This window comes from Eschrichtius robustus, chromosome 18 (assembly GCF_028021215.1).
Source record: "Eschrichtius robustus isolate mEscRob2 chromosome 18, mEscRob2.pri, whole genome shotgun sequence".
Lineage (NCBI taxonomy): Eukaryota > Metazoa > Chordata > Mammalia > Artiodactyla > Eschrichtiidae > Eschrichtius > Eschrichtius robustus.
The window spans coordinates 48,524,292-48,541,331 of record NC_090841.1 but is presented as its reverse complement, the minus strand read 5'-3'; the positions used below and the strand labels follow the sequence as shown (position 1 = coordinate 48,541,331).

The window sequence follows — 17,040 nt, the reverse complement described above, 5'->3', positions numbered from 1 at the left end:
ACTATTTTTCAACTTCTACTTATTTATCAGTTCACTGCAATCTGCCTTTGGCACCACTGAAACTGCTTTTTTTAACATCTTGTTAAATCCAAATACCATTTTCTTTTTCATCTTTGTTCGACTTGGCCCCTTGGCAGCCTAAGCCACTGCTGACAACTTCCTCCCTTCTGAATGCTTCTGGCTTCACGTGGGTCTACTCTTTTCCTGATGCACCTGCCATTTCTCCGGTCACTCCTCACTCCTCTTTGAGTAAGCATTTTTTGCTCTGCCCAGCCCTTAAATATTAGTGCTCATCAAGAATCTGTCCTAGGCCTTTTTCTGTTCTCACGCTATATGCCCTTACTAGTTCATTTAATCCACTTCCAATGTAAAGCACCATCTTTATGCTGTTGACTCTCAAATCTCTACCTCCAGATAACTTCTCTTTCTTGGGCTCCAGAACCTACATTTGTAACTCTCTACTGAATATATCCACTTAGATATTTTCTTGAGTTCTTCTTTCCCAAACCTATTCCTCCTCTGTTCTTTGCAGCACCACCGCAAACCCAGGATACAAGCCAAAACCCTGGGCATCAATTCTCATTCCTCCTCTCTTCATCATTCCCTAAATTCAGTCAATCACCAAGCCCAGTCATTCTGCTTTCTAAATAGTTTTCAAACTGGTCCATCCTTGTTGGACACCATCATCACCAGTTTAGTTCACGATACCACCTATTGCTCAATGAAATACTGAAATAGCTTCCTAAGTGGGGCTCTTACCACTCCCCCTAATACAGCTGCAAAAGAAATTAGAAAAAAGGCTTTTATATCAGTTTCTTAAAATTATGCTCAGTATTCTATTAGATACATGGCTGATTATACTTTTCCTACTTTTGAAAGCTTAGATTCTAAGGACACATGATGAAATATATACAAATAAAAGCAGAATTAAAATTTCCAAAGGTGTTCAGCAAATCTGGTTTCATTAAGGCAAATATGACTGGATTAAAATGAATGAAGGTCTTCCCTGGTGGTGCAGTGGTTGAGAGTCTGCCTGCCAATGCAGGGGACACGGGTTCGAGCCCTGGTCTGGGAAGGTCCCACATGCCGCGGAGCAAATGGGCCCGTGAGCCACAACTACTGAGCCTGTGCGTCTGGAGCCTGTGTTCCGCAACAAGAGAGGCTGCGATAGTGAGAGGCCCGCGCACCGCGATGAAGAGTTGCCCCCGCTTGCCGCAACTAGAGAAAGCCCTCGCACAGAAACGAAGACCCAACACAGCCAAAAAAAATAAATAAATAAATAAAATAAAAAAATAAATAAAAAATAAAAAATAATCAGGTACTTATTTAAAAAAAAAATGAATGAAAAATGAAGGCCATTAAAGAAGACTCTTGAGAGGTATGCTCAACAAGAGAGAAGCCATTCTAAGGAATCACATTTCGTATACTCAAAACTAAATGTTTAATTTGAAGCCCTGATAATGTTAACTAAGAGTGAGATCCTATCAATCTTTTCCTTTACCTTTATTAAAACCTAATTATTTAAGATTTATATTTTATATTTTTATACCTAAAAGCTCTTAGCATAAGTGAAGATATTTAAGGGTAAAAAAGATTACATTCCACTTGAAAGACAAAGAAAAAGTTATTCTGAAGCACCAAAAGTGAAAGAAAAGAAAAAAAGATTACAACACCTGGATAAGATATTCAGCTCTGACTTTTCTGGCAACTAAGACGAAAAGGAAGCACGTTAAATTACATAGTTTTCATTTTCTGAAAAAAAGAAAGAAGGATATAACTTCATCTACAGAGGCAAAAATTTTCCTGGAACTCACACAAGCAGTAATTCATCATGAGATTTTTGTCTAAATGGGACTAAGGAGAAAGATCATAAGCTTTTGTTTCAGGAAAAAAAAAGTTTCGACAGTAAGTATGGTTGAGTTACTTAACTCTTATCAGCATCAGTTTCATCTGTAAAAGTAGGGACAATGATATTTATCTCAGGGTACTGTAGCAAAGACTAAATTATGTAATATAAATGAAAGTACTTAGTAGATTGCCTTAAATAGTTTCACGAAACAAAGAGAAATGACACCAGATTTTATTCCGATCTTCTATAAAGGCAGAGGTCATGACATTCAATTGTGCCTTAATGGAAGGAATTTTGTTAGGAGAGATATTTTGCCCCTTTCCCCCTCTCTCTGCTTTCCGAAGGTTTCTCTGAATACAGGGACAGAACCTGGAGAATTCAGAATAGACAGACGTGGACAGGTATGAGATCTCAATTCAATTTATGATCACGTCTTTCAGTTAGTATTTTTTGTGCAGATCCTTTAACCTAATACGTTTACTCATCTCAGCTGAGCTTTGTAGTCTGAAAAGGCAAACTAAAACAGGCTATTTTTCTCCATACTCACCCTCTCTTTACTTTTTTTTATTATTAGGTTAATACATTTTCTCTAAAGAAGAGAATAAAAATCACCTAATACACTTTCTAAATACACACAACCATTTTTGAATGTATAAATGCTAGAAGTTTATAGAATAAGAGGCCACTATGGATTTTATCATTCCTGGAAATCCTTAAGACCACAACTGAACTCCTAACGTGAGAGGAGTTTTAAGCTAACAATTTTGAGCTAACGCGAATAGAAAATAAATCTTCTGTGGCCATGCCTCAACTATCCTAGCATTGTCAACCTAGAACTATCCCACTCATTTTCTTTTTGCATGTAACACTTATTGGATAACTATGCAAATGAGGTGGGGATCTCATTTCATATTACCATAAACAGTCTTACCAGAACTAAGTAACACCACTTAAAAAGTTAGAGCAAGAGCTGCCCAGTGCAAAAAAGAAAACACTTTTAATGTTTAAATGAAACACTTTAAATGTTCATTTGGTCTCTTTATGAATCACCAATTTAATCTGTGAAAATTTAGCTGATTGAAGCAATGATTCATACTAGATCATTTTCACAGGGTCCTGACTAGGGTGAGGCAAGGTCTCAGGTGCCAGCGCTGCACTGTGCATGCCTCTGAGAGGGGGCACCTCCTCTATTTTGTGCCTTCAGTGCCTGGCTGCCCTCACCTTAGTCTCAGCCCTGATTTTAACTGTCCAAAAATTTTACTTATCCAAGTTATTCTTATTCAACTGTTATCTATTGGCTGTTCTGGGCACTTCACCCAATTCCCCTGACACCATTTCTAGATGATACGCATCTTTGAGCCGCTTCCAGGAATATTCCCTAGTTCATCTCTCTCAATAATTTCCTTCCAATAATTTCTTCCCAAACACCTGATATATCTTTCCCAGACTAGGAAACAATGTCTTCAGGATACTCATAAACCAATGATCTGTTTTGAGCATTTTTTCTCTGTTAGGACAGCAAAACGGTAAAAACATGGCTAAGACAAGGCAGTGATAGTACAGTGGAAAAAATTCACGGATTAAAAAACTAGGCTTAACGGTACCAACTGCTGGCGAGGATGCAGAGCAACTGGAACTCTCATTCACTGCTGGTGGGAATGCAACAGATACAGTCACTTTGGAAAATAGTCTGGCAGTTTCTTACAACATGAAACACACACTTTCCATATGACCCAGCAGTCCTGCTCCTCGTATATACCAAGAGAAATGGAGACTTATATTTACACAAAAATACATACACAATTGTGTACAGCAGCTTTATTTATGGGCGTTCCCAAATGAAAACAACTCAAATGTCCATCAGCTGGTGAATGGATTAACAAACTGTGGTATATCCATACAATGGAATACTACTCAGCAATAAAAATTAGGACAAATAACTAATATTTACAACAACACAGATGAATCTGTTTTATGGTAAGTGAAAAAACCGAGACTGACTAATAATTTTATTTATTTGACATTCTGTGAAAGGATAATAACTTTTGCTGAAAAAGGGCAAAACTATAGGGATAGAAAACAGATCAACTGGAGTTGGGGAAAAGGGTCACTACAAAGGGGTCAAGAGGGAATTTTCTGGGGTGATGGAACGATTTTACATATTGATTGTGGTGATGGTTACACAACTGTATGCATTAGTCAAAAATCATAGAAACGTACGCTGGAAAGGGTAAATTTTATTGTATATCATATCTCAGTAAATCTGACTTAAAAAAATGAGAAAAAAAACTGGGGTTATCTCTTAGTTACCACCTGGCTCTGGGGAAGCCACCAAAAACTGATTTTCTTTTTTTATAAAATAGGGATTCTATTACCTTTAAAATACTTTTTGTGAGGAACAAATTAAAAGAAAACTTATGAATTTTGAAGTTCAATACAAATATTGTACACCAGGCACTGGCCATACAATGATGAATAAGACAGAGGTACACTAAAGAAATGTACTGTCTAGGGACTTCCCCTGGTGGTCCAGGGGCAAAGACTCAGCACTCCCAATGCAGGGAGCCTGGGTCTGATCCCTGGTCATGGAACTAGATCCCACATGCTGCAACTAAGAGCCCACATGCCACAACTAAAATATCCCGCATGTCACAACTAAAGATCCTGCATGCCACAACTAAGACCCGACGCAGCCAAATAAATAAAATATTTAAAAAAAAAAAAAAGAAATTTACTGTCTAGAGGGAGAAAGGGATGAGACAGATAATTATTAAATAACATGGAAATTCAATGACAGAGATATTAACAAGGCAATAGGGGCCATCAAGAAGGAGCATTCTGGGAATAAGAATTAACTCATAATGAACACAGACTACTGGGATCCAATAATCTTAACCCAATATGATTTTGAAAAAGCCTACAGTGGTAAAAATTATGACAAAATGGAAAAAGTACCTCACGATGATTTAGAAGTTGTTCCAAATCTAATGCCATTTGATTCTTCATGTGCTGCAAAGCTGACTTTTCTTTATTTAAATTGCTGGAAAAAAAAAACCCCACAAAGTTTTAAAAAGTTGTCATACTAATATAAATTTAATTAACAAATAATAAATAGCAAACGACTAAATCTGATGGTTTGAATTAAAGAAAAATTAAATTTATAGTTCATAAAGATAACAGATCAGTGACTACAATGTTTGATTCAATCATTGGCCTAGCTATTTTATAAGAATACTTTTTCTTTTTCTTTTTTTTTAAATGTTTTTTTAAAATTTTATTTATTTTTTTATTTACTTATGGCTGTGTTGGGTCTTCATTTCTGTGCGAGGGCTCTCTCTAGTTGTGGCAAGTGGGGGCCACTCTTCATCGCGGTGCGCGGGCCTCTCATCATCGCGGCCTCTCTTGTTGCGGAGCACAGGCTCCAGACGCGCAGGCTCAGTAATTGTGGCTCACGGGCCTAGTTGCTCCGCGGCATGTGGGATCTTCCCAGACCAGGGCTCGAACCCGTGTCCCCTGCATTGGCAGGCAGATTCTCAACCACTGCGCCACCAGGGAAGCCCCAAGAATACTTTTTCTTCTAACAACTGTTTGACAATGCAACTGAGGTGTTTTCTGAGAATACTTTCCTGCCTAGTAGGGGCATAAAATTGGTGTTTTAAAGATGACTGGTTGCTCCTGAAATGTAAAAAGATGAAGTGGGACTTATATAAAAGGTAAAAAGAAAGTACGTATGGGCACCATATTAAAATTTGAGACACTGAAAGTCGAATTATAACATTTATCCTTAAAACTGAAAGTAGTATTTTATAATTTATCACATACTAAATTACCAGGTATATAACTGAGTGAGATAAATGAATCAGATATTTGGTCTACAGTAAACTCGGGGAAACAATTTTTGTCTCCAAATTCTTAGTTCAGTCTTCAACTTCTAAGTCTGCATTGTGAATTTCTCTTTGAAATGACCTATCTTCTGATAGGAAAGGGTGAGAAGCCTAATTGTAAGGACATGTTAATATTTTAAAACATAAATATTTGAGGCCTGCCTTATACTGTCCGGAGTTTGATTATTCAACATATAAAAATATTTAGAACCATTAAATAAAATATTCTCTGAAAGCCACTCGGATGAGTCTACTCAGCCAGCACTACAAGGATTAAGAAAAGCAACAACGAACTGAAGCAACATAATTCCTTGAATGTCAAAACAAAATCTGTAAAGGTAAAATTAATGAGAATTGTTTTGCTGAACAGGTAAGATGTTTTAAGTTATACTCTGAGAAAATAGAACGCCACCAATTTTCAAAATATCAGGGAGAAGTTTTTTTAAACTCAGTGAATAGTAGTAGGTATTCTGAAAGCACTGGTAATTCCAAGGACTTAAGAGTAAAAAAATGTACATTTTCCTCCTTCCTACTAATTGAGAACTTCCCCAAGGAAGCATCAGAGTTTGTCCTCTGAGAAGAAAGACTAGATGCAGCTCTGACTTCAGTTTCCAACTGTGCCACTGACTCAACTGTGTGGTATAAAGCACGACTCATACCACCCCACTGAACCTGTTTTCACATCTGTAAAGTGGAAAATAATACTCATGTATGTCAAAGGGACATGTGAATTATCTAATGAATTATTATATAAAACACTGAACACATAAAACTCTACAAAATGCTATATCGTTTTACTAATTTAGATGAGAAACAGTCATCAGAGGAAAACAGTAATTAAATGTCAATAAAGGTAAGCAGCTCAGCACAAAAACAAACTGACTTTTGGAGTTAGGCGTCAGAGATCCTACTGAGCCGAGGAGTTGAAAAGAACTAGATGATAAAAAGGAAACTGAGTGCTGTGCTCTGCTTGAGTCCCCCAAAGCATGGTAAAGATCAGGTGTTTCTGTAACTTTAAAATTCTATCTTTAGCTAGGATCACACTGAAGACAAAATATTTTTCTTTCTCTTTTTCTTTCTTTTATTTTTCTATTATTTTTTGGCTGTGTTGGGTCTTTGTTGCTGCATGCGGGCTTTCTCTAGTTGCGGCGGGCAGGGGCTACTCTTCGTTGCAGCACACGGGCTTCTCACTGTGGTGGCTTCTCTTGTTGCAGAGCACAGGCTCTAGAGCGTGCAGGCTTCAGTAGTTGCGGCGCATGGGCTCAGTAGTTGCGGCACGTGGGCTCAGTAGTTGCGGCGTGCGGGCTTAGTTGCTCTGTGGCATCTGGGACCTTCCCGGACCAGGGCTCGAACCTGTGTCCCCTGCACTGGTGGGTGGATTCTTAACCACTGAGCCACCAGGGAAGTCCCCAAAATATTTTTCAAAGTGAAAATAAATGTTCAGTAAATACGAATAGGAATATTCAAGGAACAGATGTGTTCATATACATGCATATATACATGTTTGTATACATGTACCCACATACACACAGAACGTAAACATGCGCTCACATGCAGTACATACATGGGTGCGCACGCACAAACACATACACAGACACACAGACACACACACATAGGCTCTCAAATACCAATAGGCCCATTAAGTAAAGTGTAGTGTAATAGGAACGGAATGTTGATGTAATTGAAGGATTTTGACTGAATAATTCATTAGAAATGCTTTATATGTAGTGTTTAATTTTTTCAGAATAAAGTAAGTATTCCATATTTAAATAACAAAGCTAACCATATAACATGGAATAAAAGGTAAGTGGATAAACTGGTTGACAAAGCAACTCAGTTCTATTTGCAAGACGTTTGCTCCACAGACAATACTTGGATATATATTTTCAAAGTCTTAGCCTTCTCTTTCTTAAATTACAAGGGAGACTACCTTCAACACGTGGGTCTCTAAAACTGAATACGATGATTATTATACTCTGTGTTCTTCCACACAAAGTAATTACTCAATAGAAGTTTAGTCTCCATAAGACATTTCATAACAGTGGAAACTTACCTTTAAAAATACAAAGCTTCTATGCGTGACTCATAAAGCAACTACAAAACAAATCTCCTTATAAGCACGTCTACCGTGAATGGTATATTACACCCATAATTGTTCAATTCACTGTTAATTATTACTCAGAAATTCATGTTTATGGCTCTGTTTCACCTGCTATATGAAAACATATTCCTGATATATTGTTCTTTAACTTCCTGGATCAATATACTCTGGCCTAGCCTTATAAGCGCCTAAGTAGTCTTTTCTTCCTAAATGACTAGTTAATGATAAATGGAGAACTGAAAACAGAGAAAGAAAACTTATGCTAATTATTCTCTTTCCATGCTTCCTTTGGTCCTGAACTATAGATCAAACAATATAACCCAGATTGTCTCTTGTGGATTGGTGGAGGAGAGTTAAAAGTACTACTTTTAGAACAGAGTATTACTTCCATGGCAGTTAGTAGTGATATCTCAAATGTTAGCTTTTAACATGTTTATCACGATTTCATTTTAGTGCATGTTTACGCTAATCTTTCTAGGCATTGAATAAATTGTATCGATGGCTAAATTGGCAAGTTGTGGGTGTGATATAGTGATATTGTTTTATTTTGTAAGAAAATAATAAAATTTATATTCAGTTCTTTAAAGAGCTTTTTTTTTTTTTTTAAAGAGCTTTTATTGTATAAGCTAGAGAAACATTTACAAATTAATCAGTTAATGTAAGTATTCTTTACAATTAAAATCCACACCCAGCAAAAAGAAACAGGAATTATCAAGGAACATAATCACTTAGCCATCTTTTTGGATGGTTCATCGAATGTTTAAATTTCGAATTAATGAAGGACAAGTGGAAGGGAGGTAACATTTACTGAGCTTCTCCTGTGTGCCGGAAGCTTTTTATATATGTTACTTCATTTAATTTTCACAACTACCCCTTGATGTTCACATTAATATCTATATTTTACAGCCACATTTACCATGAGAAGAGAAATCAGGCTGACGTGTAGTCGAAGCCCAGGATAATTCTACTCTATTTGAAATGCCGTTGGCTCAGAGTCAGGGTGACGGTAGATAGAAATGTGATCTAACCTGTTGTATCTGACTTGTTGATTGTATTGTATGGCATCACATCCTTTCATTCACGTCATCAGGGTACAGCTACAGCATCTCACAAGCCATAATTAAAATACTGAAAGCACCTTAACTTTCCACACTAGAAGATAGTTGCTTCAGTGAAGAGCAAGACTTCATATCCTGTGAAATATTAGTTCAGAATCTACTAAAATAGTATACAATAAATATATGAGACACAGACAGCTTTAAAGGCCTCAGAGGTTTTGCACATAAAATATTTTTTTTTGTTTAATTCCATAATTGGCATAGTTGTTGTGATTACTGTTGCTGTAATTAAGGGTGTCCTAATTTTTGTCAAAATTCAGCATATTTTGAGAAATGTTATTTCTCACTTCAAAGATAATTTTCAACATAAAAATGTGTTAAATATAAGACAATACTAATAATAGCAAACATTTAAAAAGCATTTTTAATAATGTGTAGGAATAGTGCTATATATATTACAAAGGTTATATCATTTAATCCTCTGAATAACCATGTGAATCAGGTGCTGTTGGTGCCACTCTCATTTCACAGATGAGAAAATTGGCTATAGGGCCCAGTACCATAGCTATTAGCCACAAGTGGCAATGAAAATTAATATTAATTTAATTCAAATAAAATTAAAATTTTAGTTCCTCAGTAACACTAACCATATTTCAGATGCCCAATAGCCACATGTAGCTAGCAGCTACCATACTGGACAATGCAGATAGGGAATTTTTTTTTTTTATTATGACATATTTCAAGAGAGAAACTGTAACAAGCCCCCATGTATCTGTCACCCAGACTCAACAATTATCAACTCATTAAAAGCCTTCCTTTTAACCACTATTCTACACTATTTTTTTTTTTGCTTCTCTTCCTTAATTATATTAGTTAAAGAAAAATTATCCCTTATTCAGATTAGAACATAGGGAGGCAGTATAACATAATGGTTAAGAGTATGGAATTAGAAAGCAGACAGATCTGGATTCAAATTTTGGCCCTATCACAAAACTAATATGTTTTTAGATGACAACTTGCTAAATTTCTCTAGGGCTGAATTTGTTCATCATTACAATTTTCTCCTGTAGCTGGCTATTATTTTTCTCTATATGAAACATTTTCAGCTTTCCTAGTTCTTAGTAAAATAAATATTCAAATAAACTTACTTGAAGGTAACTGAGAAAGAGGTAATTTTTTCCACAGGCCTTTTATATATCCCTGCTCCAAAATTACAAAGGTAAGACAAAACACTATACAAAATTTCAAATATATCAAATATATAATATGGAAAGAAAAGGTTCTCTTTGGGGTTCTTTCCTCATTTCCCTAAGATAACCAAGTCTCCAGTGAATGATGAGACTTAATTTCTATTGCTCCCAACAGCTATTTATAGAACTGTTTAATTAATTCACTGAATTGATTTATTAATGCTGGTTATGAATATTCTAAATATTAATTTTAACTTTAAAATTAATCTAAAAATAAATTGCTATTTATGTTGACATTTAAAACATAAATGTGATTTAAAATTACTTTATTATATTGTCAAAAAATTATGATCAGGAATAAAGTTTTGGACCAATTATTTTGGTGGGGTAGAAACGAGAGGAAAAGATAACTATTCTGATTTATCAAAAAGAACACTCACAGTTTGGAGTTAATTACCAGCAGTTTTATATTTTTGGTTATATATCTTAGGAAACCTGAATTTAATAGCTATCTTCTCCAATAACTATATTTTTCAATAAACTACCTTTTCTAATTCCTTAATTTAAGAATTTTCTCTCCCATCTAATTCTTCGCTTCTACCTTTATGAATTGGTTGATAATTTGTTTAATTACTTATTCTAAGTAATCTTAAAATCTAATAACTAGATAACTAGCCAACTAACTAAGCATCCATGAATTAAAACCTCTTTCTGTCTATAGCATCATTCTTCTACTGTTACTTAAAAAGACTAAAATGATCATATAGATGAACAGGTAAAGAATTTGAATGATTATTCAGTGGAGCAAGTCTTTTGGATGAGGTGTCATGTAAGAAAACAATTTCAATCTAAGGAAGTGAAAGGAATTTATTTACATCGAGGTAATTCATGGTTTACTTCACGTAAAGGGTCAGGGGAAGAAAAGCCTAAAAATTCCTTGGTAAAGTCAACATGAATCTAAGTAAATGTATACATTTTATCTGTTTGTGAACACCTTAATGTGATGTGACTTAGTTTTTCTAAGAGAAATTGAACTCATTACATTTAAGACCCCCTTCGTTATTTCAATTTTTTCTTCACAATTTCCATCCTGAATTCATCTATAGCAGTATTGTGCTTACAATGCCTTTATTACTTAAATAAAAGATTTGTAGATGGTTTACCTGACGTCTTTCTCAAGTTGGGTAATACACTCCTTCAGTGAATCAATCTTAGAATCTCTCTGACGCACCGATTCAATGAGATACCTGTAAGGTTGCTGAGTCTGGTTTAACAGAGAATTGGCCCTGTCAAGCTAAAGAAAAACAGATTTCATTAAAATCTAGACAATTTTATAAGAAACTAAAATTGTTCAAAATGATCTAGCACAGATACAGTACACCAACTCTCCCTTATATGAACTACTCTGAAAAGCTCTTCCTGTATAAATTCGAAGGTTTTAAAAATTATTAATCAACATAACTATTCTTTAACTAAAAATGAAACTTTTATTTGAACTTTATTTTTACTCAAAATAATATAATCAAATGTTAATTTAGTAATTTTTCATGTCTTCATATTCCCTTCCATCTTTACTTATGTACCTAAACCACTATGTATAATTTATGTACCTAAATCACTATGTATAATTAAAATTTTAAACAATTACGTTTAAGATATAAACAACATAAAATTTACCATTTTATCCATTTTACAGTGCACAATTCAGGGGCACTAAGTACATTCTTGATGTGTAACCATCACTAGTATCTATTTCCAGAACATTTTCATCAACCCAAACAGAAACTCTATACCCATTAAGCAAAAACACTCCCCTTATCCCCCAGTTCCTGGAAACCCCTATTCTCTCTGTCTGTATGTATTTGCTTATTCTAGATACCTCATGTAAGTGGAATCATATGATATTTGTCATTTTTTGTCTGCTTAATTCACTTATTGTAATGTTTTCAAGGTTCATCCATGTTGTACCATGTATCAGAACTTCATTCCTTTTTATGGCTAAATAATATTCCAATGTATGTTTATAGTATATTTTGTTTATTCATTCATCTGTTGGTGGATACTTGTGTTGTTTCCACTTTTTGGCTATTGTGACTAATGTTGTGGTGTATAAATATCTGTTTTGAGTCCCTGTTTTCAATTCCTTTGGGTATCTACCTAGGAGTGGAGTGGAATTGCTAGGTCATATGATAATTCTATATTTAACTTTTTGAGGAACTGCCAGCTGCTTTTCATAGTGGCTGCATCATTTTACATTCCTACCAGCAATGCACTTGGTTCCAATTTCTCCACATCCTCGCCAACAAAGTTATTTTATGTGCCTATTGGCCATTTGTATATCCTCTTTGGAGAAATGTCTATTCAGGTCTTTTGCCCATATTTTAGTTAGGCTGTCTCTTTTTTTCTTTTTTTTGCTGTTGAATTGTAGGAGTTCTTTATATATAATGGATATTAAGCCCTTATTAGCTATATGATTTGCAAATATTTTCTCCTATTCTGTGGGTTGTCTTTTCACTATCTTGATACTGCCCTTTGGATCACAAAAGTTTTTAATTTTGATGAAATCCAACTTACCTACTTTTCTTTTTTTGTCCATACTTTTGGTGCCATTTTAAAGAAACCACTGCCAAATCCAAGGTCATAAAGATTTTCTCCTATGTTTTCTTCTATGAATTTTATACCTTTCTTTTTGAAATTTAGGACTTTGATCCATTTTGAGTTAATTTTTGTATATAGTGTAAGACATGGGTCTAATTTCAATCTTTTACACGTAGATATCCAATTTTACCAGCACCATTTGTTGAAAAGACTGTCTTTTCTCCATTGAGTGATCTCGGCAACCTTACTGAAAAAACCATTAACCATATATGCGAGATTTACTTCTGGGCTCTCTATTCTATTCCATCAGTCTTATATGTCTATCCTTATGCCAGCACAACACTGTTGTGATTACTGTAACTTCACAGTAAATTTTAAAATCTGAAAGTATGAGTTTTTCAACTTTTGTTTTTCAAGATTGTTCTGGCTATTTGGGGTCATCTGAAATTCCACATGAATTTTAGAATGGGTTTTTCTATTGCTGCAAAAACATGCCTTTGGGATTCTGATACAGACTGCACTGAATCTCTAAGTTGTTTTGGGTGGTACTGTTATCTATCTTAACAATATTAAGTCTTCTACATACAGATGGCTACCAGGTACATGAAAAGATGTTCAACATTGCTAATCATCTGAGAAATGTAAATCAAAATCACAGTAAGATACCACCTCACACCTGTCAGAACAGCTATCATCAAAAAGACCACAAATAAATAACAAATGTTGGAGAGGATGTGGAGAAAAGGGAACCCTTGTGCACTGTTGGTGGGAATGTAAATTGATACAGCCACTATGGAGAACAGTCTGGAGGTTCCTTAAAAAACTAAAAATAGAACTACCATATGATCCAGCAATCCTATTCCTGGGCATATATCCAGAAAAGATGAAAACTCTAATTTGAAAAGATACACACACCCCAATACTCACAGTAGCATTACTTACAATAGGCAAGACATGGAAGCAACCTAAGTGTCCATCAACAGATGAATGGATAAAGAAGATGTGGTGTATATATATATAATGGAATACTACTCAGCCATAAAAAAGAATGAAATTTTGCCATTGGCAACACCATGGATGGACTTGGAAGGTATTATGCTTAGTGAAATAAGTCAGACACAGAAAGACAAATACTATAATGTTATTTATCTGTGGAATCTAAAGAATACAACAAACTAGTGAATATAACAAAAAAGAAAAAGACTCTCAGATATAGAAAAGAAACTAGTGGTTATCAGTGGAGAGAGGGGGAAGAGAGAGGTAGGGGAGATACAAACTAGTAGGTATAAAATAAATAAGTGGGAACTCCCTGGCAATCCAGTGGTTAGGAGTCCACGCTCTCACTGCTGAGGGCCCGGGTTCAATCCCTGGTTGGGGCACTAAGATCTCACAAGCTGAGCAGCCAAAAAAAAAAAAAAAAGCTACAAGAAATATATTGTACACCACAGGAAATATAGCCAACATTTTATAATAAATATAAATGGAGTATAATCTTTAAAAATTGTGAATCACTATGTCGTATACCTCAAACTTATACAATGTTGTAAACCAATGATACCTCAATTTAAAAAATTAAAGAAAAAAAACCCAAAACCAACCAACCAAAAAACAATCTTAAGTCTTCTAATCCATTAGCCTGGGATGTCTTTCCATTTATTAGGTCTTCTTTAATTTATTTCAGGAATGTTTTGTAGTTTTCAGTGTACAAGTCTTTCTCCCCTTTGATCAAATTTATTTCTATTTTATTTTATAAATGAAATTGTTTTAGTTCCTTTCTGGATTGTTCAATGTTAGTATACTATGTACAACTTAGTATAGCTGTATACTATGTATATAGTTGTATATATACTATGTTGTATACTATGTACAACTTTATATTATTGTTTTTAACTTTACCTTATATCATAATCATTCTTCCAGGATGTTAGAATACCTTCATTTATATTTTTGTATTTTTAATGGTTACAAAACTGTCTAGTAAGCCAATGTGCTACAATTTAATTCCATTGTTTATACTAGTAAACATTTAGGATGCCATCAATTTTTGACTAGTATAAATAATGCTAAAACAAACTGGTTTTGTATTGTAGATGTTTTATCTTTTTCTCATATTTATTTATTTGGTTGCACCGGGCAGGCTCCTTAGTTGCGGCAGGAGGGCTCCTTAGTTGCAGCACTGGGCTCCTTAGCTGCGGCTCGCTGGCTCCTTAGCTGTGGCATGTGAACTCTTAGTTGCGTCATGCATGTGGGATCTAGTTCCCTGACCAGGGATTGAACCCAGGCCCCCTGCATTGGGAGCTCAGAGTTCTATCCACTGCGCCCCCAGGGAAGTCCCTAGACGTTTTTTCTTAATATTTTGTTCGTTAAATTTTTTCAGAACAGAAGATGCACTAAGGTTAAAGGGGTATAACTATGTAATACTCTTGACACATAAGAGTAAAGTTCTTTCTAAAGGATTTTATCATTTTATATACTCAACCAACCTTAGTTTTTTTTTTTTTTTTTTAAATTAATTAATCAATTTATTTTTGGCTGCGTTGGGTCTTCGCTGCTGCGTGCGGGCTTTCTCTAGTTGCAGCGAGCAGGGGCTACTCTTCGTTGTGGTGCACGGGCTCAGTTGCTCTGCGGCATGTGGGATCTTCCCTGACCAGAGCTCAAACCTGTGTCCCCTGCATTGGCAGGCAGACTCCCAACCCCTGGGCCACCAGGGAAGTCCCAACCTTAGTTTTCTTTTTGTTTCTTTGTGTTTACTCTTTTTCTCCTAAGCAAGTATGAAATGTACGCTAGAATAGGACTAAACACAGCACTGTCAGTATCAGGAGGCCCCTACTTCGGTAAATAATAAGTTCTCAAAAAAGGTATTCTAAAGTTGGATATGCAAAAACTGAACAATAAGAACAAAAGTGGTGGATATCTATTATTATAAGGATGAGGGGGTGGGGAAGGGAGTATTTTATTATGCAGAATAAAAAATTATAAAATTCCTGCTTTATGAACTTAAATGTTCTTTGACAAAAAAATTCCAGCTTTTTATATGAAAAAAATTTTTTTTCCTCTTTCCTTTACAACCCCTAACAAGTTTGAGGCTAAAGATTTGCTGTTTTTCTAGGACAAGAAATTATTTCTATTTCCTTCTCAAATAAACTACATTTACAAGTTCTATACATGTTTTTTCAAATTAAGATCTAAACATATTTATTTTAGCACTGCAATTTTTAAAAAAATTAATTAATTAATTAATTAATTTTTGGCTGTGTTGGGTCCTTGTTGCTGCACGCGGGCTTTCTCTAGTTGCAGTGAGCGGGGCCTACGCTTCTTTGCGGTGTGTGGGCTTCTCATTGTCGTGGCTTCTCTTGTTGCGGAGCACGGGCTCTAGGCGTGCAGGCTTCAGTAGTTGTGGCACGTGGACTCAGTAGTTGTGGCTCATGGGCTCTAGAGCTCAAGCTCAGTAGCTGTGGCGCACGGGCTTAGTTGCTCCACGGCATGTGGGATCTTCCTGGGCCAGGGCTCGAACCCGTGTCCCCTGCATTGGCAGGCGGATTCTTAACCACTGCACCACCAGGGAAGCCCGTAGCACTGCAAGATTTTTGGTCTTCATCTCACAGGGAAAACAAAATAATGAGTTACTAGCAGCCTCGAAGCTGAAGGTGGAGAGAAGAGCAGGATGGGTATAGTGGAAGGTAGAGAGGAAGGCAGAAAGAATCAAGGGCAGAAACATTCATTGTGAAAATGATCAAGCATGAGGTCCAGGTAGGTGAGGAGGAAAGTGAAGCCAAGAAGTGGCTGACCAAGTGTTAGAGGATACGTGCACACAGTCTGAGGACCACTTTATAAAAGTTATGGAAACTATTCATCTAAATTATACTAGACATTTTTGTTATGGCTATGTTAAGTATAGCCCAGGAAAAAATTCCTCAAAGAAAAAGAAATGAATAGTGAAAGGAAAGAAGACTTTTTCTGGACACAATTCATTATAGTGAAAGGAGAGCCATAAAGAAAAAAATACCATAAATATTTTCTATAGTTTGGGTTTCAGTGTCCTTTTTCCTTGCTTTGGTAATCATTCTTTAAAATCTATTACAATGTCACTGGAATCTTATTACTCTACTAAGTTACTTTATGAACATTCAAATATGCAGCTGGACAAAAATAAAACTAAGTTCTACTTACCTGTACAACCAGTTTCACTAGTCAATTAAATCAAACAATTGACTTGACTTTGTTTTTACAGAACTGACCCTAACTGAATAAACTGAACTGACAAGTTGTTTTGTGTTTCGAAGTGCAGAATAGTCCGGGGTGCAGGTGGGGGGATTGGGCGGGGTAGGGAAGAACTAAGGGCAATTTCAAATTGTAGTCA

General features: G+C 35.6%; 1 protein-coding gene across 4 annotated transcripts in view; it reads right to left on the bottom strand.

The window, feature by feature from the left end:
• The window catches only part of PIBF1 (progesterone immunomodulatory binding factor 1), a 209,289-nt gene that overhangs the window by 23,928 nt on the left and 168,321 nt on the right, over positions 1 to 17,040 (bottom strand). For all 4 annotated transcript variants that reach the window (XM_068526551.1, XM_068526554.1, XM_068526553.1 and 1 more), the window contains 2 exons: positions 11,246 to 11,376; positions 4,805 to 4,889 (listed from right to left, as the gene is read on the bottom strand). In XM_068526551.1, coding sequence (XP_068382652.1) covers positions 4,805 to 4,889; positions 11,246 to 11,376 — 216 coding nt within the window. The remainder of the gene's footprint in view (positions 1 to 4,804; positions 4,890 to 11,245; positions 11,377 to 17,040) is intronic.